Source organism: Nuphar pumila, chromosome 5, assembly GCF_984573655.1.
Source record: "Nuphar pumila chromosome 5, dmNupPumi1.hap1.1, whole genome shotgun sequence".
NCBI classification, from domain to species: domain Eukaryota; kingdom Viridiplantae; phylum Streptophyta; class Magnoliopsida; order Nymphaeales; family Nymphaeaceae; genus Nuphar; species Nuphar pumila.
The window spans coordinates 60,803,555-60,831,378 of NC_143253.1; the positions used below are offsets into that span (position 1 = coordinate 60,803,555).

The 27,824-nt window shown below is 34.8% G+C and overlaps 1 protein-coding gene across 2 annotated transcripts; it reads left to right on the forward strand.

Annotated features, from left to right (window-relative positions):
• Positions 1 to 10,394: 10,394 nt before the first annotated feature.
• On the forward strand, positions 10,395 to 27,513 carry LOC149837685 (ABC transporter B family member 27-like). 2 transcript variants are annotated; one of them, XM_090006179.1, is made up of 6 exons: positions 10,399 to 10,852; positions 12,983 to 13,054; positions 14,099 to 14,134; positions 14,233 to 14,307; positions 14,516 to 14,640; positions 27,331 to 27,513. In XM_090006179.1, exons 1-6 carry the CDS (start codon positions 10,781 to 10,783, stop codon positions 27,335 to 27,337), a joined length of 387 nt encoding a protein of 128 aa, XP_089862305.1. In that variant the 5' UTR covers positions 10,399 to 10,780; the 3' UTR covers positions 27,338 to 27,513. The 2 variants fall into 2 exon arrangements, with proteins under 2 accessions (XP_089862304.1, XP_089862305.1); XM_090006178.1 differs by lacking the exon at positions 27,331 to 27,513 and having other exon boundaries at positions 10,395 to 10,852; positions 14,516 to 14,750.
• Positions 27,514 to 27,824: the final 311 nt, after the last annotated feature.

Sequence of the window (27,824 nt, forward strand, 5' to 3'; positions counted from 1 at the left end):
AAATTCAAATTCAAATTCGATTTCAAACTTCAAATTTTAATTTCAATTCTAAATTTTCAATTTAGCCTTTAATTCCAAATCTGAATTCCAACTTCAATTTTATTCTCATTTCAATTTTGAATTATTCAATTTCAAGTTCAACTTTAAATTCAATTTCAAATTCTTCTTTCAATTTCGATTTCAAACTCAAAATCAATTTCAAGCTTTAATTTCAAAATAATTCTAAGTGATTTTAGATCAATTTCGAAATCATTTCAAGTCGATTTCAAATATGTTTTCAAACAATTTTCCCAATTACATTCTTGAATCAAATTTCAAAAATCACTTGGAGATTCAGTTTTTGAAATATTTCTAAGTATTTTTCAAGTCAAAACAACTTTTTCAAAAGCATGCATACTTCAAGTTAAAAAATCATAGCACAAGCATGATTGTATGTGCATTCTAGGACTTGGAATAATTTCTTAGACAAATTTAGGCAAGTTAAAGGCAGAAATTCGATCCTTGGTTCAATTACCCCTGGTAAAGGCACCACGAACGGTTGAACCTCGTACCGACGAGCAAGCCCCGTCTCCCTATTTTTTCGCAAATTTCAAAATGGAGGTGAGTTATTTCAAAAACATTTTTCAAAGGTTAAGTGGACCTTGTGAGAGTTTTCTCTTCCCCTAAAAAGAAAGGAAAATTTTTGCAATGATCACACCTCGGTATGGCCAGCAAAGAGAAAATTCAATGATATTGAGAAGCCAGAAATGAATTGATATTGACTATAGCAATGAAACATTTTTTAAGGCAGTTCTTCTGGCAATAAGGCAGTAGAAATGTATTGTGTCGTATAGAACCTACTCCATTTCTCTAAACATTCAAGCCTAGTGAATTACCTACAAAAGAGATCTCTCAAGTATCACCGAGTTGAAGGTTGATATGAGAGTTTCGATCTCTAAAGACAAAGAAGACTCAGATCATCTCCAAGTTGAAGAAAGATGTGATGTGCACTTACGAAGAAAAGTTTTGATTGTCACCAAGTTTAAAGAGGACATGAGAGTCTAATCCCCAGGGACAAGGATGACTTTGATCATCTCCGAGTTGAAGGAGGATGTGACGTGCTCTTCTAGAGAAGATCTGAAATATCTCCAAGTTGAAGGTTGATAAGCCGAACTTCCCGCCAAACTCCAAAAGAGCTTCAAACTCAAGCTTATATGTTAATGAATGCAAAGAGATATGATGGGTAAACCCTGGATATCAAACTGCCGAATTACCAGGAATCATCTTTACTTATGTGAAATTCTTTGTCAATATCTTTTTATCAACTTGCTTTATGAAACTGAGAACGATTCCTCTTTTTTCATATCAAGGAAATGGATAGCTTCTTTGAAGAAACCGGATAGCAACAACTTGAATTTGATTCTTGATTCTATGAGGTTAGCTTAATTGAAGGTAATACTCTAGGTAGAAGGGGGAATATCTTTCGCACATACCTGCACATTTTCAACTATTTTGATCAACTATAATTTCTATGATGTTGGCAAATTTTTTTTGTTATCCTGACATGAAGCAAGAGCCTGATGTCTTTTTAATGAATCCTTGCACTTTTTTATTATCTCTCTTTAGGATCTGAAAACCTGGGTTTTTAAGTCATTTCCTTCTTGTTATTTGAGTGCTCGAGCTCTCAAACTTTTGCACATTTCCCTATCTTTCCCACTGTCCTGCCATAGACAATCCCCGTTTAGGTTAAAAGTTGAACCTGAATCTTCGCAAAAGGTCTTTTCTTTTAAAAGCTCTTTTATGTCTCAGCCATGAGACCCTCCTTTTTAAATTCCCTTTTTAAAGTTGTTAGGGACCTTATTTTCTCACCTTTTGCAACTCATTCAGATTTCGTGCAAAATCCAGAAGTTTCGTCATGGTTTCCTTACCCCCTTTTTATCAAAAGCCTTTTGTCTTCGAGGATTTCATTCTTTTCAACCCCCTTTAGGTCAAGGGATAAACCTAAGTCTTTGGTCGTAAGACCACCCCTTTGTTTCAAATTTCCTTTCTCAAAGGCTTTCAGAGAATTTGTTTCATCTCAATTATGGTTTCCTCAACCCCCTTTTTTCAGCCCTTTGTTATTGAAGATTTTGTTCTTTTCAACCCCGTTTAGGTCAAGGGATAAACCTGAGTCTTTCCCGTTCAGGTTAAGGGTTAAACCTAAATCTTTACAAAAAAATGTCATTTCCTTTTAAAAGCTTCTTCTATGTCTCAGTCATGAGACCCCCCTTTTTAACTTCCCTTTTCAAAAGCTTTTAGGAATCTTGTTTTTCTTGCCTTTTGCAATCTCTTTCAGATTTTAGGGCTAAACTCGAAATTACCATCACGGTTTCCTCACTCCTTGTTATCAAAGTTTTTTGTTTTCGAGGATTTTGTTTCTTTCAAAGTCATCCAGGATAAGGTATTAAACCTAAACCTCATTTCACGAGGGCTTTTCAGAATCAATTCTTCCATACCCAGTTCAGATTTTCAAACTGGGGTATTTTATTTTCAAAATTTGGTGTGTTTTTCTTTGCCACTAAGCTCATCTTTAAACCAGCTTAGTAGCAAAGAGGGGCATCTCTAAACACCCCCAAATTTTTCAGATTCACTTCTAGACACTCCCATTCATAGATGTCAACCCTTTAGTACAACGTAGGAGTCTAACCCCTAGGTCCATTCCAGTGTAGGTGTCATTTCACCTCCCTCCCCCCCCCCCCTCCCCCCACCCACTTTATCAATAAAATTACCATTGTACCTCTTGGTAACCTTAGATCCTTGTCAGTTAGAAGAGTTAGAATATCAGTCATTTCTAGCTCCCCTAAGCTCATGATGAGTAAACCTTACTTATTTCAGCTAAATTTGGTTCATTTCACATGAAATGAGCTTATTTCTAGCTCAAATTCAACACAATTGTCCCAGAGCCAGTCAATTTTAGTAGATTTTATTCCTCTGTGTTTAACTTGAGTTCATCGAGAGTTCAAGTGGTTCAGTTTCAGTTCAAATTTGTATCTCAAATTCTTGGAGTTCCATTTTAGCTCATTTCAGCTAGAATTGAGCTAACCCTGGTCAGTCTAACTAGGATTTAGCTCCGGATTTAGTTTATTTTAGTATAGTTGAGTATCATCTCAGCTCAAACCCAGTACACTCTCATTGCTCACTTCACTCTATAGTAAATTCCTCATCATTTCACTGAGAATTTTGTCTATTTTCAATCATCTGGTCTGAGAGTCTAGTTGAGCCAGTGTCATTTTAGTTCACCCAAGTTCAGAAACCTTAGAACCCAGTTCAAACATTACCTTTCAAGTGTCATTCCACTTCATGCCTCTGCCCAGAAGAGCAAAATCGTCCATATTTGTGCTCATTTCTATTCAGAGAGGCAATTTAGTCCATTTCTTAGCCAGAGCAATTTCCAGTCTGTACTCGGACCAATTCTTCTTCTGAGATTATATCTATATCCGAGATCCAACTCATGTTTTGATCTTGACACTCGATATCATATCGGATCTAATATTGGATATGATATTCATTATTCATTTTCTATTTCTGGACCTGGATCCTATTATCCAATTCGCTTTGTTATCTATATCTAGAGTCTAATTTTTTTTCTAAACCAGGATTATCTCATCAGATATCCAGGGTCCAATCATTTATTATTCAGGATTCAGTCTTCAATTCTTATCTAATATCTAGGATCCATCTCCACCTTATTTTTGATCCAGGATTCATTTTCCAATCTTATCTTTGATCCAAGATCTTTCACCATTTCAAGCATGGATCATGCTTTTTGTTTGAGATCCAGATCCATTTATCATTTGAAACTTTGGATCCGGATTCGAATTCAAAACTCTCTTCTTATCCAATTTCAAACCTAGGTTCAAAATTGATCTTTACATTTTAATCTAAACCCAGTGTTTTACATTTGATATTTTGAAATGCCTTTTTGAGAAAAATAATGTGTCAGATCTGGATCCGGATGGGATTTGGATTTTTATTAAGCTCGAATTTCAAAGTGGATCTTAGATCCAATTCAATTCACATTAGATGGGACCCACCTAGGTGGCATCAACTTCTTAATCATTCTTTCCATTTGGTTTTTCATATTCTTGTTATTTCAGAAATGTAGTTGATTTAGGACTTTATTTTTTGCTTTTATCTTTTATTTTTATCTTTTTGTTTTTAACCTTTCTAAATCTTTAATTTAATATGCTTTAAAATCAAATATGGAACCCACTTAAGTGGCGCCACATTTGGATTCTTTGTTTAGAGTTTTAATTAGGTTGAAATAAAAAAAGCCAAAAAAATTGAATCAAAGGAGGACTCTTCTAGGAAAGTCGGTTTTCTTAAATTTACTAATTAATAGCTAATTAGTGGAAATCCCTAAGGCTTCTATCTTCTTCTAATCTCCTCTATAGATAGGAGCCTAAAAAGGGATGTCCAGACCAATCCTTGAGCTACATAATTAGTTATGACCGTTCACATTCATGCCATAAGAAAGGTACATCATACACTGTATAAATAAGACATGAATATACAAACACATTATGCAATCAAATCATACATGAAATTTTATGAAACATAGATAACTACGCATGTATCGGGGTTGAACCCTTAGACCAACTCCAAATTGCGAAACTCTCAACTATGTCTGACTATTACAGAGTTCACAAAAAATTTCTCAGTCGGTGAACAGAGCTGAGATTTTCACAAAATGTGTAAAATTTTATCAACTTTACGTGGCCACAAACCGCTTGGAAAAAATTCCTTCGTATGAGGAAGTTACGAATGTTTTACTTGAGGTCTATCATATTATGTTTCAACTAATGCTGAATCGGGATCAGACCATGCGCAGAGATAAAAATTTCACATGAGTTAGGAAATTTTGTTAGCTTTCCAACGCAATAAATTGCTCATTGAAACTCCTCTGTACGAGAAAGTTACAAGTATTTTACTTGTTAGATGTCTGATCAAAAACAGTAAATTCTGGGTCTATGCATTCGGGTGGGCTCAAACTGGGTCACCTGAATCCGTACATCCATAAATATTTGACACAATTTTTAATCAAAACAGTAGTTGAACTACTCATCTAAGTCTGATCTATTCTTATTGAGACAAATCAGATTTTTTCTCAGCCGTTTGGCCAAAAAAATTGATTTGTCTCTCATATGCATTAATTATTCTGAAATAAATTCAGAAAATACATAATTAATTAAGTAAATTATGAAATTTACATGCAAATAAAATTCAAAAAATCTACAAAAATCACAAAATACTCCTATGAATATATTCTACAAACTACAAAAGTAAAATTACATGGGTTCATACATGAAATTCATTATACTCTCTAATTTACCAAAATCTTTTCTGAAAAACTCGATTTGACTAAAATTGCAATATCTCAAGATTTCGACCATGGAAATTCATAAATTTTTTACAAAACATCTATAATATCATATACTACTAATTCAAATTGATACTTGCACGAAAATCATAGCACATTTCATGAAATTTTAAAATTTACAGATTTCTTTTCTGAGAAACCCATTTTTTAGTTAATTGTGTTTTTAAAGAGGGGTTTCCTTCAAAAAACCTCTTCTTTTTCCATAGTTTGATAGCCCTAAGACAAACCCATGTGTGTGAGGGTTTGTTTAGGGTCTATGGATGTGAAAACCCCATGGAATTCGTACCACGAATTCTATTTCACAAGAGTATAGATCACCTACCTTTTCATCAAAAAATTTGTTCCTACGAATCTGATGAGCCTTTTCGCATGAACCAAGTGATTCACATGTACCATGACCTCAGATGTAGCCTCCTTACACCTCCTTTAACCATGTGAAAACACCAATAGACTTGGTGTAGGGAAAGGAGAGAAAGAAGAAAAAGAAGAAGAGATTTGGGAGAGAGAAAGGAGAAGCTCTAAACTAAAAATAGGCAAATAGGGGGGGGGGCAGCCCCTCCTCTATATTTATAATGTCATGAATTAGGTCAAGGGCTGGGGATAACCTCAAGAGGGTCAAAATTTCAGGGGTTGACTCCTGCAAAGCAAGGGTCAACCCTTTCAAAAGGTCAAGACTTGCAGGCACTGTCAGAATGTAAAAAAGATGACCCCTGTGAGAAAATCAAAATAAGTCTACAAGTGTTTACTTTTGTAGAGCAGGGGTAGACACTGCCCAAAGTTGAGAAAATATGCAAGTGCTCTGCAAGGGTCGACACTGCCAGACGATAAAACAAACTACAAGTGTCGACTTCTGCAAAGCAGGGGTCGACACTTGCCAGACAGAGAAATTGCATGTGTCGACTCATGCAGAGCAGGGGTTGACACTTGCCAAGAAATGATACAAACTTGCAGGTGTCGACTCTAGCAGAGCAGGGGTCGAATCTTGCAGGTTATGTGAACTGCAGCGGTAAACTCTTGTAGAGCAGGTGTTGACTCTTGCAGTTAGTCTAAGTTGCAGGAGGGGGGGCCTGAACTGTAGTGGTAGACTCTTGAAGTTCATCTAAACTGCAAAAAGGGGTTCTGAACTGTAAGGGTCGACTCTTGCAAATAAGGGACCGACCCTACAGTTTCAAAAAGGAAAGAAATAGGGGTCGACTTTCTGTTACAAGTGTTGACCCTTGCTGTAAACGGAGAATTGACCTGTTGTGGGGTATGAGTCAATTTTTTAGCAATGCAATTCCAATTAATTTTGTAGAAACAAGAATTTAAATCTAGTTTATGAAATAACATGTAGAATTGCAAGCCTTTGGTACAAAAATCTACCTTGTATGTGTGATATTAGATGAAATGATCATGCGTGCAGGTGCTTTGATGCTTGTGCAAAACCTCAGGTTTGTGCACAAAGATGGAGGCAATAGTAGAGATGAAAAAAAATTAGTAAGATAGCAGGACATGATGTTCAGACGGTGGTGGAGTTATGCTGATTGTATGCAACTTGTGGGTGAGTGGTAGTGAAGTTGGAAAATCACTAAAACAAAGAGAAGTAGGAGTGAGAGAGTTAAAAGAGGGATAGAGAGGTTTAGAGAGAGAGAGAGAGAGAGGGGAAGTGAAAGAGCTCGTATGAGCTGATGGGAACAAAAGGGGGGGCTGATTAGTATTTATAGGGGGAGATGGTAGAGAGTATGCAAGTGATAGTTTTGATTCAACACTTGGTGGCTTGTATTCACCAAGTGTTGAATGAAGTCAACATTTGGTGAAAACATATATATGTGTAAGGGCTCATGTATTATGGGTCTTGGGTCTGGGCTGTATCCTATATGACCCAGTTTAGATCGAATTTATATCAAATTTGGTTAAGCCATTTAGTTACATTAATTAGACCCTATTCTAGTTTGTGTAGCTAAGTGTCAAATAAATCTTCTAGTTTAGTTACTTCTTAACTAACATAAAGATTTACTAATATCTCCCTAAGTTAAATGTAATAACATGTATACCCCTAAGTCAGTCAACATTGAACTGGACTATTATGACCTTAAAACTTTTTTGAAATACTCATTTTACCCCTGAAATTTGTTGGGCGAGTTCTGAATATGTTTCAACTCCATTTCTTCTGAAACAATGACCATCTTTCTTAATTTTTTGATACAAATGCAGTCAGGTATTTAAAAGTTATAAAACAGGCTTTTAAAATTATGATTTTTCCCTTAACCCTCTTGTATTCATTGAAACTAAACATAGTTTCTGAAAAAATTAACATAAACTTGTTTTTATAAAATTTTAACTAAGAAACATTTCTTTATTTAATATATCACAAAAAAAGTAAAAAAATTGTGGTTGTTACACCCTTGGACCTTGGGATTTGACCCATTTTAGTATTTGCAGGAGGTGTTCAAGATGAGAACTTAAATGGGTTGCATTAAGTATAGACATGCATTCAAAAGCAATATAAAAAGTCATTCATGAAATATGTATTGGTTCATGCATCGATTATGCATTAGTTCTTGCATTGGTTGGTGTAGCAAGTGATTTGATAGCATGTATTAAATTGAGTTATATTGCAAGCTTGATTGAATTGTAATATGTGCTTAACGCTTTTCTTAAATGTATGTTTGTTTTTTATGTATGCATATTTCCTTCTTGTGTGAGGTTTCACCCCGTTGTTTATAATTTTTCAGATGTTGAAGCTCAGGCTTAGATGAACAACGTGACGGCGGAACTAGGTTAGTGGAAGCATAGTGACAAATATCACGAGATTTATGAAAATCTCGCGATAACATCACAAGAAATTGCCTGAAAGTTTAAAACGGCAACTTCTCGCGAGATTTTCAAAATATTGTGAGATTTATGAAAAAAACATAAATACCACAATTTAAATGCGATATTTACGTTTTAAATGGTTATTTATTGCAAAAAAAATGCGTGTTTTTATTTTTAAATAATTTTTATCAATATTTTCTTATAAAAAATAATTTTTATATTTTTTAATTTATTTTTTTATTGCCAAGATTTTGCCAAAAAACGCAAGATTTATGAAATTTTTTCAATTTCTCGCGAGTTTTTGAAAAATAAAAATTTGTTGATAAAAATGTTTGTCACTATGGCTGGAAGTGGCAATGTTTATGATTGACTGATGGGATTCTAACTGTGTTGAAAATTGTTTTTTAAACTAATGAACTTAAAGTTTGAGTTTATTAAGTTGATTCTGATTTAAATTAAATTGTGGTTTAAATTAATTTATGGTTTGGAATGGATATTTGGTTGATAAATGAAATTTGTGATGTGCCCTAGATTCGTAGGTTTGTTTTTTGCATTTATTAAAAGCATGTATTCATTTAAAAAAAAAATCACAGTTTTGAGGGTAAATTTGGGGTCTTTGCACTCATAGGGAAAAAACATTTTTGTTTGGTAAATATCACCAGCCAAAATCTCGCTATATTTTGATTTTTTTTATAAATTTCACATTTTTTTGCAAAATGGAAAAAATTAAATTAAAACCCAAATTTATTTATTTTTTACAAAGAAAAAAATTAAAATTAAAATAAAAATAAATTCAAAGTTAAAAATAATTAAATTTGGGGGATTTTTATCAAAAAATATCCACCAGCCCCTTTTCACTTTTTTTTTGAAAAAAACTGCTGATATATGTCACACTGGTTGTATTGTTGTGTAGTGTTTAGAAACAACTGGTTGGTAAACGAGCCGAACCAGCTTGACGCCTTTGAACGGAGCCTAGCTTGAGCTTGAGTTCAAGCTCGAACAGACTAGTTTGAAATGGAAAAACATTTTCTTTCAGTGTACAATGCTAATAATAGAACTCAAATGAATCCCATTCATTATATTTGACATAAAAGATGAATAAAACATATAAATACTTATTTTAACAAGCCTACACAAGTGGAGACAAGCCAAACCCTCTTTTGTTCATCATGATTTATCTATACTAAATGAGCTGCTAATGACTTAACTTTGCAAGGCTATTAACAATTAAACGAACTTCATGCAAGCCGAACTGAGCCAAACCATCTTTTCTCGGCACTAAGAAGAAGAATATCTATGTAACAAAAATATTCAAAGAGGACCATGTGCTAAATATAGATAGCATCTAATGGTGTTTGACATGTGGCCAAAATGGTGTGTCCTTAGTGACTCAGATCCGTACATCTACTGTTTTAATATTTAAATATTTTTTTTATTATAAATAATGTTTCAATAAAAACATTTTTTAATAGTAAAATAGCAAAAATAGTTTTTATTGATTAGAATTTTGAAAACTTCTATGCCCTGAAAAATTGTTCAAACTTTCAAGTCAAACCAGCAACTCATAGCCCCAAAGGGGTGTGGTATAGTGGGCCTAGGGGTTAGGAGGTGGTTTAGGTTCAAATTCTATAGGTGTCACCCCTTGTGCAAGACTAAGGGTGGTGGCGACTCCCTGAGGGCAAAGGTAAGCTCACAGAGTTTTACGCTGCCAGAACAGTGATCGTAAGTTTGTCTGGCAAAGCCAGTGCGGCTAGGTCTGATCTTAAGGGCAATTTCTATGTATAAGTGTATAAAAAAAAACAGCAAATCGAGTCCTTTTTTTTTCCATAACTGAGCTAGTAGGGCCCTCCCTTTTACAAACAGCCTTTAGCTAACCAGAACATGACAGAGGCTTGTTCATACTACCAGACTACCAGGCAGTTATTCAACCAGGAGTTCGAACTTGCAACCTCCCATCACATTGTGACTTGCACAAACTGCTTCTACCTGATGGTTGGAGCCCCCCCTCCCGTTAGTCAATTCATATCCTCTTGTCCACGGATCCTTCTGAAAGTGGAAAATTGAATGAAAAGCGATGTCAAAAGATGATGGTACTGATAATAATATGACAAACAAATTTTTTAACAAAAAACAAAGCTCAATTAAATATATGTTCAAAAAATCTAAGTGGAGCAAGCCTCAACAGAGCAACGATATTTTTCTGCATTTTTTTTTAGAAGTCTAAATATCGAGATTTTTTTGCCCATCCGAATGTGGACTAATCATAGCCGTTTAAATGCATCAGTTGGACGGTTAGGATCAACATAGATTCTCTGGCACATCACGTTAGATGATACAGGATCCTTTTTTAACACCATACGGTTTTGGGCTCTGTAGATATGACAAAAAAGTGCAAACCTGGGTCCAGAATTTCACATGGGATCTCCACCCTTTTATCCTTGTTTGCCTGTGTACCCCACCTTTTCTATTGGTCCCATAGCACTTCCTCGGTTCCTCCAAGAGAACTTGAACCACATAAAGCCTGGAAGCCCATTTCACTGACCAAGTTGAAACTGGGGAAGGCCTTCCTGCAGAGTGGAGGAATCGATGGCAGGGGGCTCAGGCAACAGTGGTAACAATGAGACTGCTCCTCATAAAGTTCCTTTATTAAACCAGGAGGTAGTGATGGAATTTCTCCTCTCTCTCTTTCATGCCTTCTTGTCAAAATTGGGATTAATGGGTGTATTTGTTTTGTTTGGCGCCTTCTTATCACAATTTGGATTGATGGGTGTTTTTGTTCTGTTGGGTGCCTTGAAATTAAGGATGCAGTTTTTTTTTTTATGGGAGAGTTTTGATAGTGCAATGAGAAAATGGACTTGTTGGATGATGCAAATGAAAGGTTTTTACAGTTCTGCTGTTGATTGTTTCTTGCACCAATTTTGTAGTTTCTGCTTCTGTGCTAGAGCTGGTCTTGTTTTTGTGAATTTCTATTTTGAAATAAGCACTTCTTCCAATATCTAAGTTTGCAAAAGTAAAGACATATTTGTAAGGTTTTCCTATATGATGCCACTTGTTTTCAAATAATATGGATGAAGTTTATTTTGTGGGATGTGCATCCGTTTCTTTCTACAAATTGAGTGCTTTGTCATCTTTGCATGGTGGTGAAAAGTTATAAGTAGCAATTGCAGATTTGGAATGTGAGAGAAGGTGGTCCATGTGATGCCAGAGGGAGTTTCTTCTGAGAGTGTACTCATTCAATTGCTATGTTGAGAAGGCACAATGCTTGATGAAAAGTCCACACTGCTAAATTGGTAAGATGAGGAAAACAATACGATTAGCTAGGCACTTCTTAACAAGCCTTTGCTTATACCTACAGTTTGTGTTTGTCGAAGAGTAACTGAAAATCGATAAGTTTCCCATGGCACCAATGCTTCATGAGTAAGTCCTTCTTATATAGGTCGGTATACACATGAAGTAATCTTGTCATTATGGAAGTGCTCTAGAGCATAGTGGAAAACTGAAAAATCACCTCAACATGCTATATCTGCTTATAGAATTTAACACGACTCACCCCAGGAATAGTGCATTCTTGATCATATAGAGTGCAGGCTAAAAGGAGTCAAATGCTCACCATGTAAAATAATCTCAATAGCTATGACAACCGCTTAGTCTTCTTGATCCTAAGAAAAGAACTTTGGTGCCCGGCACTATATCAAACATTCCACATGGCCATTCATATAGGTTCCTATACTAAAAGGGCAATAGATGATGGCATGGTAAAAGTACAAACCAGTTAGTGGCCATCAGGTCCTTACTGCTAGGAGCCTAGGATAATCTACTCATCCCATCATCCATCTAAATCAGCTTCAGTCTTATGATTATGTAACAACAGTGCATGGATTATCAGGCATCAAAACCAAGATGAGTTCTTTTAGATATAGAAAACACATCCACTGCTAGTCTGCAAATATGTGAGAAATTGAGATTAAGACAATGGATGAGGAGATGTGCCTCTCTATGAAACAGTTATAGACTCTTATCACAAATTAAAGATGAACGTGGTAAAGAAAGTGTAATGTGAATCTTCAGTCTATATGAGTCATATAGCAGATTATCAGAACCTGCAGATATTAGAGGAAAGGGTCCCATGCGTCAGAAGATGCCAGTTCAAGGTGCAGTCTTCATACTCTCACTATGCTGAAAGTGCATGAAGCATGTCAAAGATAAAACTCTTTATTAAGAATGTACTGTGAATGTTATCACTATGCTGAAAAAGCATGCAGCATGGTGAAGATAAAACTCTATTATGAATTTACTACCTAGATATTCCATTAGCAGGATATTCTTCAACAATTACATCAACATAAAAGACAATTGCCTAAGAGATGCCAGCACAAAAGCGTCAGTTAAAGCAGGAAGAAATTTCAGAAACAAGAGAATTAGTAGCAGCTATCAAATCCTGGTAACTAAGATAATCTACTCATCCCATCCACCTAAATTAGGTTCACATTTGACCATATGACAACTGCATATAGATTATCAGGCATCAAAACCAAGATTTTGCTCCATTTTACACACCCACACAGACATGCACACACACACAGGCATTGTGTGTTTAGATGAAAATAATTTTTATGGTTGTGTAAAGCTAGCAACAACATTTGGGTGCTTAATTGTTGTGATAACTTGTCAGTTTGTACTAGATTAACTCAAAAGTGTCATTATTCAAAGGGTTATGATGGAAATAGTAGTTTCTGGAGTTAATTTTTTTTCTGCAATCACTTATTTATTGATGCTGTGCTTTTGTAGGCAGGGACCAAGGCAACAGATGCACAACCAGAGCATGGTCAATCGGATCTTGAACATGGGGATGCTGTCCCGGTAATCCAACAGTCACCTTTGCTATTTCAAATTGGATGATTTTGAAACTGATTCCTTGCTGCTACTCTTATTTGGGCATTTAAATATATCATATACATCACAAGTAAACTGCATTTGGTTTCAGTAATGAGTTTCTCTGAGAACTATGCAGCCTTTTCTTCTTTCTTTTTCTTTTGTATGTACCCAAAATTTGGGTTGTCAAATGGCTGCTGTGGTTCGAGCCAAGTTTTATGAATTTCAAATACAAGACTCAATTGGGTTTGAGAACTTGCACTAGATAGATGCTTCTTTACTTGTGAAGAATCCCATAAAATACCAGACACTAACACTTCTGGAAAACTCAAGGCACTTGAACACACCTGTTGTGACCTGAAATTTTTGTCCTGTCTTCTACAAAATAAGGCTATTTAAGTAATTTGTGTAGGTGATCCATAAGATTTTCATCATCATCAGCCTACCCTTCTAGATAGGGTTGGTTTTATAGCTCCTGCTTCTTCAATTGTCCCTATCTAAAGCTGAAACCTGTGTCGTGATGATATAGTCTTTCATGTCCCAATTTACCACATCCCTCCATGTCTTTATTTGGGGTTATTGTGTGTAACAATAACTGAAGATGCACAAAAGCACCTTGTGACATTAGTACCTTCAGGGTTGAAGAGATTATTTTGATCATCATAATCAAGCTTCACCCCAAATTCCCAACTACATGAGGTCAGTTTTGTGAGTCATGTTTCTCCATTCCTTCCTGTCTAGAGCTACATCTTCGGCCGCCTCATAATCTTTAATATCACCTCTCACTGCCTCCCTTCAGATCTTCAACAATCTTCTTCTTCTCCTAATTTTTCCAATTGAGCAAAATGCAGCTTTTCCTCAGGATTGATGTTACGTAAATAAACAGGTGTAACCTTACTGCTAATGTTAAGCAAAACATTTGATGTCTCTTATTTATCTGATGTTATCTTGTATAACATGGCTATTTGTTTCTTGATGTTATGAAAATTTCTGGCTTTGATTAGCTTCTAACAGATATATTATTGATGTCAGCCTGCCAATGTTGGTTTCTTCAGAGTGCTTCTACTGGTAAGTTGTACCTTCATGCAAGTTCTTAAGAATTTTTAATACTTCAGCGAGTCAGATTTTTCCTGACAGTCCTATCTGGCATCTCTTGTCCACTTTAGGCAAAGCCTGATGCAGGGAAACTGGTTCTTGCGACTGTTGCACTGCTCATTGCTTCAACAACAAATATCCTTATTGTATGTATCATTGTATACATTAATTGGTGATACATATATCTTGTAGCTTGTAGTGTGCAAAATATTTATCTGTGTTATGTTATGGATGATCATTGTTGTCCATATTTTTTTCTCGTCTGTTTACTTTGCATTTGTGTTGACTGATTACATGTTTTATCTCTGCCTACTTTTACCTTACTCAAATTCCTGTTATTTATCTTTTCTGCAGCCAAAATTTGGTGGAAAGATAATTGATATTGTGTCTAAAGATGTCAGAACACCTGAGCAACAAGCTGCAGCTCTCGTTGCTGTGAAGAATATGATATTCAGTATTGTGCTGATAGTTGTTGTAGGGTATGATTCCACATTGACCCTTTTTCTGTTTATAACTTCAGAGATTATTGAATTCGGATTTGAAATTCAAAGATTATTTTGAAAATTGGGATAAAAATTGGATTTTGATTTTGAATTTAAAATCCCCAAATTGATTTTGAATAAAAGTTGCACTTTGAAACTGGATCTGGATGCATTTTGATATTTCAAAATCCAAATTGAATTATGAACTGGATCAAAGACATTTTTCATAGGATTTTTGCAAAATGATGGATTTGAATTTGAATTTGAAATTTCAAGAATTGATTTTGAAATTAGGATAAAAAATAGAATTCTTGAAAATGATCTGGATCCGAGGTTTTGAAAAAGATTGGATCTGGATCTTGATTTGAAGGAAATTTGTTCAAAATGCGAATCGAACCCTGAATATGGACTTCTGAAGAACTGAAAATGGAAAACCCCCAAAATTCATAATAAAAATTAGGAGTTTTGGATTTGGATCTTGGATCTAACTTAAAGAATAAAATTGGATCTTGGATCCGAATCAGAATCCAAGAAGTAAAATTGAATCTCAGATGTTAGATTATTCTGAGTTTGAAAATTTATTCAATTTAACCTTATAAATGGATTAGAAGGTAGATCCAGATTGAAATGGATTCGAAATGTTTAATTGGATCCTGGATATCTGATAGAATATTCCAGGTTTAATGAATGAATTAGACTCTAGATATGGATTATAGAATGAATCAGATGAAAAATCCAGGTTCGAGATAAGAATTGGACACCAGATCCAGTATTGAATCCAATATTTGAATTGAAATGGATTGGATCTTAGATATTGATAAGATATTAGATGAAGGAATTGATTCGAGTCTGAATTGAGACTTGTCCTAGTTTAAAAAAATGTCAGAAACAGTGTGTCCTAAAAAAAATTATATTTTTTGGTTTTTGCCCTATAGGGGCAGAAACATGGTACTAGACTGGTTTGAACTAATTTGAACTGAACTAGATTAGAATGAACTGAATCTGAAGCCAGTTATACTCAGATGAACTAAATTTAGAGCTAGAACACCGGCTCAACGAGCTGAGGTTAGCTCAATTTGGACTGAATTGAGCTTAAATGAGCTAAAATGAAGGTCGAAGTGTGTAAAAAGTGGCTTTAAATTGAAACTAGGTTATTCGAACTTCTGGTGAGCTCAAATTAAACTCCGTGGGATAGGATCTACCAGATTTGGATGACTCAGAGACAGTTTGGTTAAAATTTAAGCTAAAAATAAGCTTATTTCATCTAAAATGAGTTAAATTAGCTGAAATGGCCAGAAATGATCAGGATTCGCTCATCGTAAGGTCAAAGGATCTAGAAATGACAAACATTCTAACTCTTCTGAACTTAAAATGAGATCAACTAGGTCTGGCTGTCAAAAAGGCTAAGGGTGACTCAGGCGTAAAATGATAATTTTATTGTCAAAACAGGATATACTGGCCTCTAGACTGGGATGAACCTAGGGGTAAGACTCTATATTGACCTGCAGGGTTTTGGCATCTGTGAAAAAAGATGTCTGGAATGGACCTAAAAAATTTAGGGTGTTTACAGATGCCCCTCTTTGCTGCTAAGCTGGTTGAAACCCGAGCTTAGCGGCAAAGAAAAATACACCAAATTTCAAAAATAAAATACCCTAGTTAGGAAGATCTGACTGGGTAGGAAGAAATTGATATTTAAAAATGATTCTCATGAAGTGAGGTTGCAAAAGGTGAGAGAATAAGAAAAACTTTGGAGAGAGATATTGATAAAGGAGAAGTAAGTTTTTGAAATGATCTTTTTGGTAGAAGATTCAGATTTAGCCCTTAACCTAGATGAGACAAAAATACCTCATCGGAATGAGGCTCAAGTTTTAACCCCTACCTGAATGGGGATGAAAAAATGATGCAGAATCCTCGAATAAAGAAACCATGATGGGACTTTCGGATTTCGCACAAAGAATTCGAAAGGGGTTGCGAAAGGCTAGAAAAATGAGATAGCAGGAGGCAACTTGGAGGATGAATAAGGCAATTCTTTTGAAGAAGTATAAGGCAAATTTTTCGTCAATGCGAAAGACGAATAAGGAGAACCTTTTGAAGGGGAGCAAGGTGATTCTTTCGATAATATGAAACATGAATAGGGCAATCCTTTCAGAGGGGAGCATGGTGATTCTTTCGGTCAAAGCAAAAGACGAATAGGGCGATCCTTTCAGAGAGGAGCATGACGATTTCTTCGGTCAAAGCGAAAGATGAATAGGGCGATCCTTTCAGAGAGGAGCATGACGATTCTTTTGGTCAAAGCGAAAGACGACTAGGGTGATCCTTTCAGAGAGGAGTATGGTGATTCTTTCAGTCAAAGCGAAAGACGAATAGAGCAATCCTTTCAGAGAGGCGCATGCCGATTCTTTTAGTTAAAGTGAAAGACGAATAGGGCAATCATTTCAAAGAGGAGCATGACGATTCTTTCGGTCAAAGCAAAAGATGAATAGAGTGATCCTTTTAGAGAGGAGCATGGCGATTCTTTTGATCAAAGCGAAAGAAAAATAGGGCGATCTTTTCAGAGAGAAGCATAGCAATTCTTTCGATCAAAGCAAAAGACAAATAGGGCGATCCTTTGAGAAAGAAGCATGGCGATTCTTTCGGTCAAAGCAAAAGATGAATAGGGTGATCATTTAAGAGAGGAGCATGGCAATTCTTTCGGTCAAAGCGAAAGACGAATAGGGCGATCCTTTTAGAGAAGAGCAGGGCGATTCTTTTAGTCAAAGTGAAAGAGGAATAAAGTGATGCTTTCAGAGAGGAGCATGGCCCAACAATGCGAAAGACGAATTGAAAAGCTAGAAATGAATTGATATTGATCATAGCCATGATGCATTTTTAAAGACAAAATTTCTGGCAATAAGTGGAGATATTCTGAGCGATAAAGAATCCACTCAATCTTCTCAATAATGCAAACATAATCAATTATCTGCAAAAGGGATTCCTCAATCATCACCAAGTTGAAGGTTGATAGGCGAGATAGACCCGGGGACAAAGAAAATTTGAACCATCTCCAAGTTGAAGGAGTATGTGACAAGTCTTTTCAGGGAAAGTTCAAACCATAGCCAAGTTGACTACTGATGCGATGAACCTTTTGACAAACCTTAAAAGATATTTGATTTATGTTATCGCCATAAGATTTTTAATCAAAGAGACAATGACATCAATCTAATCACTGAGGACAAAGAAGACTCAGATCACCTCCAAGTTGAAGGAGCATGTGATGTACCCTTCCAGAGAAAGTTAAAACATCTCCGAGATGAAGGATGATGTGATGAACTTCTCGCCAAACCTCAATTGAGCTTATATTCTATGCCTCAAAAAGAGCGCAAAAAGATCATCATGGGAAAACCTCAGATATCAAATTGTTAAAATTACCAGAAATTATCTTTACTTATGCAAAATTCTTTCATCAATGTCTTTTCATCAACTTGATTTTATGAAACTGAGAATAATTCCTCTCTTTTCATATCAAGGAAAATGGATAGCTTTCTTGAGGAAAACTCAACAGCAACAAAGCTTGAGTTTTGATTCTTGATTCCATGGAGTTAACCCAATTGGAGATAATACTCTAGGTAAAAGAGGAAATATCTTTCACATATATATGCATGTTTCTAGCATCTTTAAATCAAATACAATTTTATCTTATTGGCAATATTTTTCGGCTTTGCTGATATGAAATGAAAACTTGATTTCCTTTTTATACATCATGGCGTTGCCTTTTCCTTCTTTCGCATAGTCGAAAAAGTTGACTTTTCCTCTTTCATAGAGTCGCGACACAAAATTTATTTTATTTTTTATTGGAATTCAAATAAAGATTAAATCAAAATATATTTATGGCCATAGTCATGAATATATGAAAATTTAATCTTATTTTAATTCGCTAAAACCATGAAATTTGTTTTTAATTTAAATTTCAAATAACTCTTTATTGAAATCTTTTCAAAACTTATTTTAATGCATTCATCATTTAAATAGAAATTGCATCATTTCTTTTTCTTTTTCTAAATTTCAAAATTTTTCAAAGTATTTTCCATTTTCCAAGTGATTTTCGAAATACCTTTATTTTCCAAATTAATTTTGATTTATTTTCAAGTTTATTTTCATTTTCAAAATATTTTCAAGTCTATTTTATTTTAAAATTATTTTTCAAATTCAAAGTCATTTTAAATTCATTTCCAAAATTCAATTCCAAATTCTAAATTTGAATTTTCATTTCAACGTTCAATTTCAAGTTCTAATTTCAAAATTTCAAAGTTCAATTCCAAATTCTAAGTTCAAATTTTAATTCCAAAGTTCAATTTCAATTTCCAGGTTCAACTTTCAATTTCAAAGTTCGATTTCAATTTCCAATTTCAATTTTTTTTAAATTCAAAGTTCAATTTCAATTCCCAATTTCTATTTTCAAATTCAAAAGTTCAATTTCAATTTCCAATTTCGAATCTAAAGTTGAATTTCAAATTCAAATTTTTAATCAAAAGCTCAATTTTCAACCTCGATTTCTATTTTAAATTCAATTTTAAAACTCTAATTTTGATTCCAAATTCAAATTCAAATTCGATTTCAAACTTCAAATTTTAATTTCAATTCTAAATTTTCAATTTAGCCTTTAATTCCAAATCTGAATTCCAACTTCAATTTTATTCTCATTTCAATTTTGAATTATTCAATTTCAAGTTCAACTTTAAATTCAATTTCAAATTCTTCTTTCAATTTCGATTTCAAACTCAAAATCAATTTCAAGCTTTAATTTCAAAATAATTCTAAGTGATTTTAGATCAATTTCGAAATCATTTCAAGTCGATTTCAAATATGTTTTCAAACAATTTTCCCAATTACATTCTTGAATCAAATTTCAAAAATCACTTGGAGATTCAGTTTTTGAAATATTTCTAAGTATTTTTCAAGTCAAAACAACTTTTTCAAAAGCATGCATACTTCAAGTTAAAAAATCATAGCACAAGCATGATTGTATGTGCATTCTAGGACTTGGAATAATTTCTTAGACAAATTTAGGCAAGTTAAAGGCAGAAATTCGATCCTTGGTTCAATTACCCCTGGTAAAGGCACCACGAACGGTTGAACCTCGTACCGACGAGCAAGCCCCGTCTCCCTATTTTTTCGCAAATTTCAAAATGGAGGTGAGTTATTTCAAAAACATTTTTCAAAGGTTAAGTGGACCTTGTGAGAGTTTTCTCTTCCCCTAAAAAGAAAGGAAAATTTTTGCAATGATCACACCTCGGTATGGCCAGCAAAGAGAAAATTCAATGATATTGAGAAGCCAGAAATGAATTGATATTGACTATAGCAATGAAACATTTTTTAAGGCAGTTCTTCTGGCAATAAGGCAGTAGAAATGTATTGTGTCGTATAGAACCTACTCCATTTCTCTAAACATTCAAGCCTAGTGAATTACCTACAAAAGAGATCTCTCAAGTATCACCGAGTTGAAGGTTGATATGAGAGTTTCGATCTCTAAAGACAAAGAAGACTCAGATCATCTCCAAGTTGAAGAAAGATGTGATGTGCACTTACGAAGAAAAGTTTTGATTGTCACCAAGTTTAAAGAGGACATGAGAGTCTAATCCCCAGGGACAAGGATGACTTTGATCATCTCCGAGTTGAAGGAGGATGTGACGTGCTCTTCTAGAGAAGATCTGAAATATCTCCAAGTTGAAGGTTGATAAGCCGAACTTCCCGCCAAACTCCAAAAGAGCTTCAAACTCAAGCTTATATGTTAATGAATGCAAAGAGATATGATGGGTAAACCCTGGATATCAAACTGCCGAATTACCAGGAATCATCTTTACTTATGTGAAATTCTTTGTCAATATCTTTTTATCAACTTGCTTTATGAAACTGAGAACGATTCCTCTTTTTTCATATCAAGGAAATGGATAGCTTCTTTGAAGAAACCGGATAGCAACAACTTGAATTTGATTCTTGATTCTATGAGGTTAGCTTAATTGAAGGTAATACTCTAGGTAGAAGGGGGAATATCTTTCGCACATACCTGCACATTTTCAACTATTTTGATCAACTATAATTTCTATGATGTTGGCAAATTTTTTTTGTTATCCTGACATGAAGCAAGAGCCTGATGTCTTTTTAATGAATCCTTGCACTTTTTTATTATCTCTCTTTAGGATCTGAAAACCTGGGTTTTTAAGTCATTTCCTTCTTGTTATTTGAGTGCTCGAGCTCTCAAACTTTTGCACATTTCCCTATCTTTCCCACTGTCCTGCCATAGACAATCCCCGTTTAGGTTAAAAGTTGAACCTGAATCTTCGCAAAAGGTCTTTTCTTTTAAAAGCTCTTTTATGTCTCAGCCATGAGACCCTCCTTTTTAAATTCCCTTTTTAAAGTTGTTAGGGACCTTATTTTCTCACCTTTTGCAACTCATTCAGATTTCGTGCAAAATCCAGAAGTTTCGTCATGGTTTCCTCACCCCCTTTTTATCAAAAGCCTTTTGTCTTCGAGGATTTCATTCTTTTCAACCCCCTTTAGGTCAAGGGATAAACCTAAGTCTTTGGTCGTAAGACCACCCCTTTGTTTCAAATTTCCTTTCTCAAAGGCTTTCAGAGAATTTGTTTCATCTCAATTATGGTTTCCTCAACCCCCTTTTTTCAGCCCTTTGTTATTGAAGATTTTGTTCTTTTCAACCCCGTTTAGGTCAAGGGATAAACCTGAGTCTTTCCCGTTCAGGTTAAGGGTTAAACCTAAATCTTTACAAAAAAATGTCATTTCCTTTTAAAAGCTTCTTCTATGTCTCAGTCATGAGACCCCCCTTTTTAACTTCCCTTTTCAAAAGCTTTTAGGAATCTTGTTTTTCTTGCCTTTTGCAATCTCTTTCAGATTTTAGGGCTAAACTCGAAATTACCATCACGGTTTCCTCACTCCTTGTTATCAAAGTTTTTTGTTTTCGAGGATTTTGTTTCTTTCAAAGTCATCCAGGATAAGGTATTAAACCTAAACCTCATTTCACGAGGGCTTTTCAGAATCAATTCTTCCATACCCAGTTCAGATTTTCAAACTGGGGTATTTTATTTTCAAAATTTGGTGTGTTTTTCTTTGCCACTAAGCTCATCTTTAAACCAGCTTAGTAGCAAAGAGGGGCATCTCTAAACACCCCCAAATTTTTCAGATTCACTTCTAGACACTCCCATTCATAGATGTCAACCCTTTAGTACAACGTAGGAGTCTAACCCCTAGGTCCATTCCAGTGTAGGTGTCATTTCACCTCCCTCCCCCCCCCTCCCCCCACCCACTTTATCAATAAAATTACCATTGTACCTCTTGGTAACCTTAGATCCTTGTCAGTTAGAAGAGTTAGAATATCAGTCATTTCTAGCTCCCCTAAGCTCATGATGAGTAAACCTTACTTATTTCAGCTAAATTTGGTTCATTTCACATGAAATGAGCTTATTTCTAGCTCAAATTCAACACAATTGTCCCAGAGCCAGTCAATTTTAGTAGATTTTATTCCTCTGTGTTTAACTTGAGTTCATCGAGAGTTCAAGTGGTTCAGTTTCAGTTCAAATTTGTATCTCAAATTCTTGGAGTTCCATTTTAGCTCATTTCAGCTAGAATTGAGCTAACCCTGGTCAGTCTAACTAGGATTTAGCTCCGGATTTAGTTTATTTTAGTATAGTTGAGTATCATCTCAGCTCAAACCCAGTACACTCTCATTGCTCACTTCACTCTATAGTAAATTCCTCATCATTTCACTGAGAATTTTGTCTATTTTCAATCATCTGGTCTGAGAGTCTAGTTGAGCCAGTGTCATTTTAGTTCACCCAAGTTCAGAAACCTTAGAACCCAGTTCAAACATTACCTTTCAAGTGTCATTCCACTTCATGCCTCTGCCCAGAAGAGCAAAATCGTCCATATTTGTGCTCATTTCTATTCAGAGAGGCAATTTAGTCCATTTCTTAGCCAGAGCAATTTCCAGTCTGTACTCGGACCAATTCTTCTTCTGAGATTATATCTATATCCGAGATCCAACTCATGTTTTGATCTTGACACTCGATATCATATCGGATCTAATATTGGATATGATATTCATTATTCATTTTCTATTTCTGGACCTGGATCCTATTATCCAATTCGCTTTGTTATCTATATCTAGAGTCTAATTTTTTTTCTAAACCAGGATTATCTCATCAGATATCCAGGGTCCAATCATTTATTATTCAGGATTCAGTCTTCAATTCTTATCTAATATCTAGGATCCATCTCCACCTTATTTTTGATCCAGGATTCATTTTCCAATCTTATCTTTGATCCAAGATCTTTCACCATTTCAAGCATGGATCATGCTTTTTGTTTGAGATCCAGATCCATTTATCATTTGAAACTTTGGATCCGGATTCGAATTCAAAACTCTCTTCTTATCCAATTTCAAACCTAGGTTCAAAATTGATCTTTACATTTTAATCTAAACCCAGTGTTTTACATTTGATATTTTGAAATGCCTTTTTGAGAAAAATAATGTGTCAGATCTGGATCCGGATGGGATTTGGATTTTTATTAAGCTCGAATTTCAAAGTGGATCTTAGATCCAATTCAATTCACATTAGATGGGACCCACCTAGGTGGCATCAACTTCTTAATCATTCTTTCCATTTGGTTTTTCATATTCTTGTTATTTCAGAAATGTAGTTGATTTAGGACTTTATTTTTTGCTTTTATCTTTTATTTTTATCTTTTTGTTTTTAACCTTTCTAAATCTTTAATTTAATATGCTTTAAAATCAAATATGGAACCCACTTAAGTGGCGCCACATTTGGATTCTTTGTTTAGAGTTTTAATTAGGTTGAAATAAAAAAAGCCAAAAAAATTGAATCAAAGGAGGACTCTTCTAGGAAAGTCGGTTTTCTTAAATTTACTAATTAATAGCTAATTAGTGGAAATCCCTAAGGCTTCTATCTTCTTCTAATCTCCTCTATAGATAGGAGCCTAAAAAGGGATGTCCAGACCAATCCTTGAGCTACATAATTAGTTATGACCGTTCACATTCATGCCATAAGAAAGGTACATCATACACTGTATAAATAAGACATGAATATACAAACACATTATGCAATCAAATCATACATGAAATTTTATGAAACATAGATAACTACGCATGTATCGGGGTTGAACCCTTAGACCAACTCCAAATTGCGAAACTCTCAACTATGTCTGACTATTACAGAGTTCACAAAAAATTTCTCAGTCGGTGAACAGAGCTGAGATTTTCACAAAATGTGTAAAATTTTATCAACTTTACGTGGCCACAAACCGCTTGGAAAAAATTCCTTCGTATGAGGAAGTTACGAATGTTTTACTTGAGGTCTATCATATTATGTTTCAACTAATGCTGAATCGGGATCAGACCATGCGCAGAGATAAAAATTTCACATGAGTTAGGAAATTTTGTTAGCTTTCCAACGCAATAAATTGCTCATTGAAACTCCTCTGTACGAGAAAGTTACAAGTATTTTACTTGTTAGATGTCTGATCAAAAACAGTAAATTCTGGGTCTATGCATTCGGGTGGGCTCAAACTGGGTCACCTGAATCCGTACATCCATAAATATTTGACACAATTTTTAATCAAAACAGTAGTTGAACTACTCATCTAAGTCTGATCTATTCTTATTGAGACAAATCAGATTTTTTCTCAGCCGTTTGGCCAAAAAAATTGATTTGTCTCTCATATGCATTAATTATTCTGAAATAAATTCAGAAAATACATAATTAATTAAGTAAATTATGAAATTTACATGCAAATAAAATTCAAAAAATCTACAAAAATCACAAAATACTCCTATGAATATATTCTACAAACTACAAAAGTAAAATTACATGGGTTCATACATGAAATTCATTATACTCTCTAATTTACCAAAATCTTTTCTGAAAAACTCGATTTGACTAAAATTGCAATATCTCAAGATTTCGACCATGGAAATTCATAAATTTTTTACAAAACATCTATAATATCATATACTACTAATTCAAATTGATACTTGCACGAAAATCATAGCACATTTCATGAAATTTTAAAATTTACAGATTTCTTTTCTGAGAAACCCATTTTTTAGTTAATTGTGTTTTTAAAGAGGGGTTTCCTTCAAAAAACCTCTTCTTTTTCCATAGTTTGATAGCCCTAAGACAAACCCATGTGTGTGAGGGTTTGTTTAGGGTCTATGGATGTGAAAACCCCATGGAATTCGTACCACGAATTCTATTTCACAAGAGTATAGATCACCTACCTTTTCATCAAAAAATTTGTTCCTACGAATCTGATGAGCCTTTTCGCATGAACCAAGTGATTCACATGTACCATGACCTCAGATGTAGCCTCCTTACACCTCCTTTAACCATGTGAAAACACCAATAGACTTGGTGTAGGGAAAGGAGAGAAAGAAGAAAAAGAAGAAGAGATTTGGGAGAGAGAAAGGAGAAGCTCTAAACTAAAAATAGGCAAATAGGGGGGGGGGGCAGCCCCTCCTCTATATTTATAATGTCATGAATTAGGTCAAGGGCTGGGGATAACCTCAAGAGGGTCAAAATTTCAGGGGTTGACTCCTGCAAAGCAAGGGTCAACCCTTTCAAAAGGTCAAGACTTGCAGGCACTGTCAGAATGTAAAAAAGATGACCCCTGTGAGAAAATCAAAATAAGTCTACAAGTGTTTACTTTTGTAGAGCAGGGGTAGACACTGCCCAAAGTTGAGAAAATATGCAAGTGCTCTGCAAGGGTCGACACTGCCAGACGATAAAACAAACTACAAGTGTCGACTTCTGCAAAGCAGGGGTCGACACTTGCCAGACAGAGAAATTGCATGTGTCGACTCATGCAGAGCAGGGGTTGACACTTGCCAAGAAATGATACAAACTTGCAGGTGTCGACTCTAGCAGAGCAGGGGTCGAATCTTGCAGGTTATGTGAACTGCAGCGGTAAACTCTTGTAGAGCAGGTGTTGACTCTTGCAGTTAGTCTAAGTTGCAGGAGGGGGGGCCTGAACTGTAGTGGTAGACTCTTGAAGTTCATCTAAACTGCAAAAAGGGGTTCTGAACTGTAAGGGTCGACTCTTGCAAATAAGGGACCGACCCTACAGTTTCAAAAAGGAAAGAAATAGGGGTCGACTTTCTGTTACAAGTGTTGACCCTTGCTGTAAACGGAGAATTGACCTGTTGTGGGGTATGAGTCAATTTTTTAGCAATGCAATTCCAATTAATTTTGTAGAAACAAGAATTTAAATCTAGTTTATGAAATAACATGTAGAATTGCAAGCCTTTGGTACAAAAATCTACCTTGTATGTGTGATATTAGATGAAATGATCATGCGTGCAGGTGCTTTGATGCTTGTGCAAAACCTCAGGTTTGTGCACAAAGATGGAGGCAATAGTAGAGATGAAAAAAAATTAGTAAGATAGCAGGACATGATGTTCAGACGGTGGTGGAGTTATGCTGATTGTATGCAACTTGTGGGTGAGTGGTAGTGAAGTTGGAAAATCACTAAAACAAAGAGAAGTAGGAGTGAGAGAGTTAAAAGAGGGATAGAGAGGTTTAGAGAGAGAGAGAGAGAGAGAGAGAGGGGAAGTGAAAGAGCTCGTATGAGCTGATGGGAACAAAAGGGGGGGCTGATTAGTATTTATAGGGGGAGATGGTAGAGAGTATGCAAGTGATAGTTTTGATTCAACACTTGGTGGCTTGTATTCACCAAGTGTTGAATGAAGTCAACATTTGGTGAAAACATATATATGTGTAAGGGCTCATGTATTATGGGTCTTGGGTCTGGGCTGTATCCTATATGACCCAGTTTAGATCGAATTTATATCAAATTTGGTTAAGCCATTTAGTTACATTAATTAGACCCTATTCTAGTTTGTGTAGCTAAGTGTCAAATAAATCTTCTAGTTTAGTTACTTCTTAACTAACATAAAGATTTACTAATATCTCCCTAAGTTAAATGTAATAACATGTATACCCCTAAGTCAGTCAACATTGAACTGGACTATTATGACCTTAAAACTTTTTTGAAATACTCATTTTACCCCTGAAATTTGTTGGGCGAGTTCTGAATATGTTTCAACTCCATTTCTTCTGAAACAATGACCATCTTTCTTAATTTTTTGATACAAATGCAGTCAGGTATTTAAAAGTTATAAAACAGGCTTTTAAAATTATGATTTTTCCCTTAACCCTCTTGTATTCATTGAAACTAAACATAGTTTCTGAAAAAATTAACATAAACTTGTTTTTATAAAATTTTAACTAAGAAACATTTCTTTATTTAATATATCACAAAAAAAGTAAAAAAATTGTGGTTGTTACACCCTTGGACCTTGGGATTTGACCCATTTTAGTATTTGCAGGAGGTGTTCAAGATGAGAACTTAAATGGGTTGCATTAAGTATAGACATGCATTCAAAAGCAATATAAAAAGTCATTCATGAAATATGTATTGGTTCATGCATCGATTATGCATTAGTTCTTGCATTGGTTGGTGTAGCAAGTGATTTGATAGCATGTATTAAATTGAGTTATATTGCAAGCTTGATTGAATTGTAATATGTGCTTAACGCTTTTCTTAAATGTATGTTTGTTTTTTATGTATGCATATTTCCTTCTTGTGTGAGGTTTCACCCCGTTGTTTATAATTTTTCAGATGTTGAAGCTCAGGCTTAGATGAACAACGTGACGGCGGAACTAGGTTAGTGGAAGCATAGTGACAAATATCACGAGATTTATGAAAATCTCGCGATAACATCACAAGAAATTGCCTGAAAGTTTAAAACGGCAACTTCTCGCGAGATTTTCAAAATATTGTGAGATTTATGAAAAAAACATAAATACCACAATTTAAATGCGATATTTACGTTTTAAATGGTTATTTATTGCAAAAAAAATGCGTGTTTTTATTTTTAAATAATTTTTATCAATATTTTCTTATAAAAAATAATTTTTATATTTTTTAATTTATTTTTTTATTGCCAAGATTTTGCCAAAAAACGCAAGATTTATGAAATTTTTTCAATTTCTCGCGAGTTTTTGAAAAATAAAAATTTGTTGATAAAAATGTTTGTCACTATGGCTGGAAGTGGCAATGTTTATGATTGACTGATGGGATTCTAACTGTGTTGAAAATTGTTTTTTAAACTA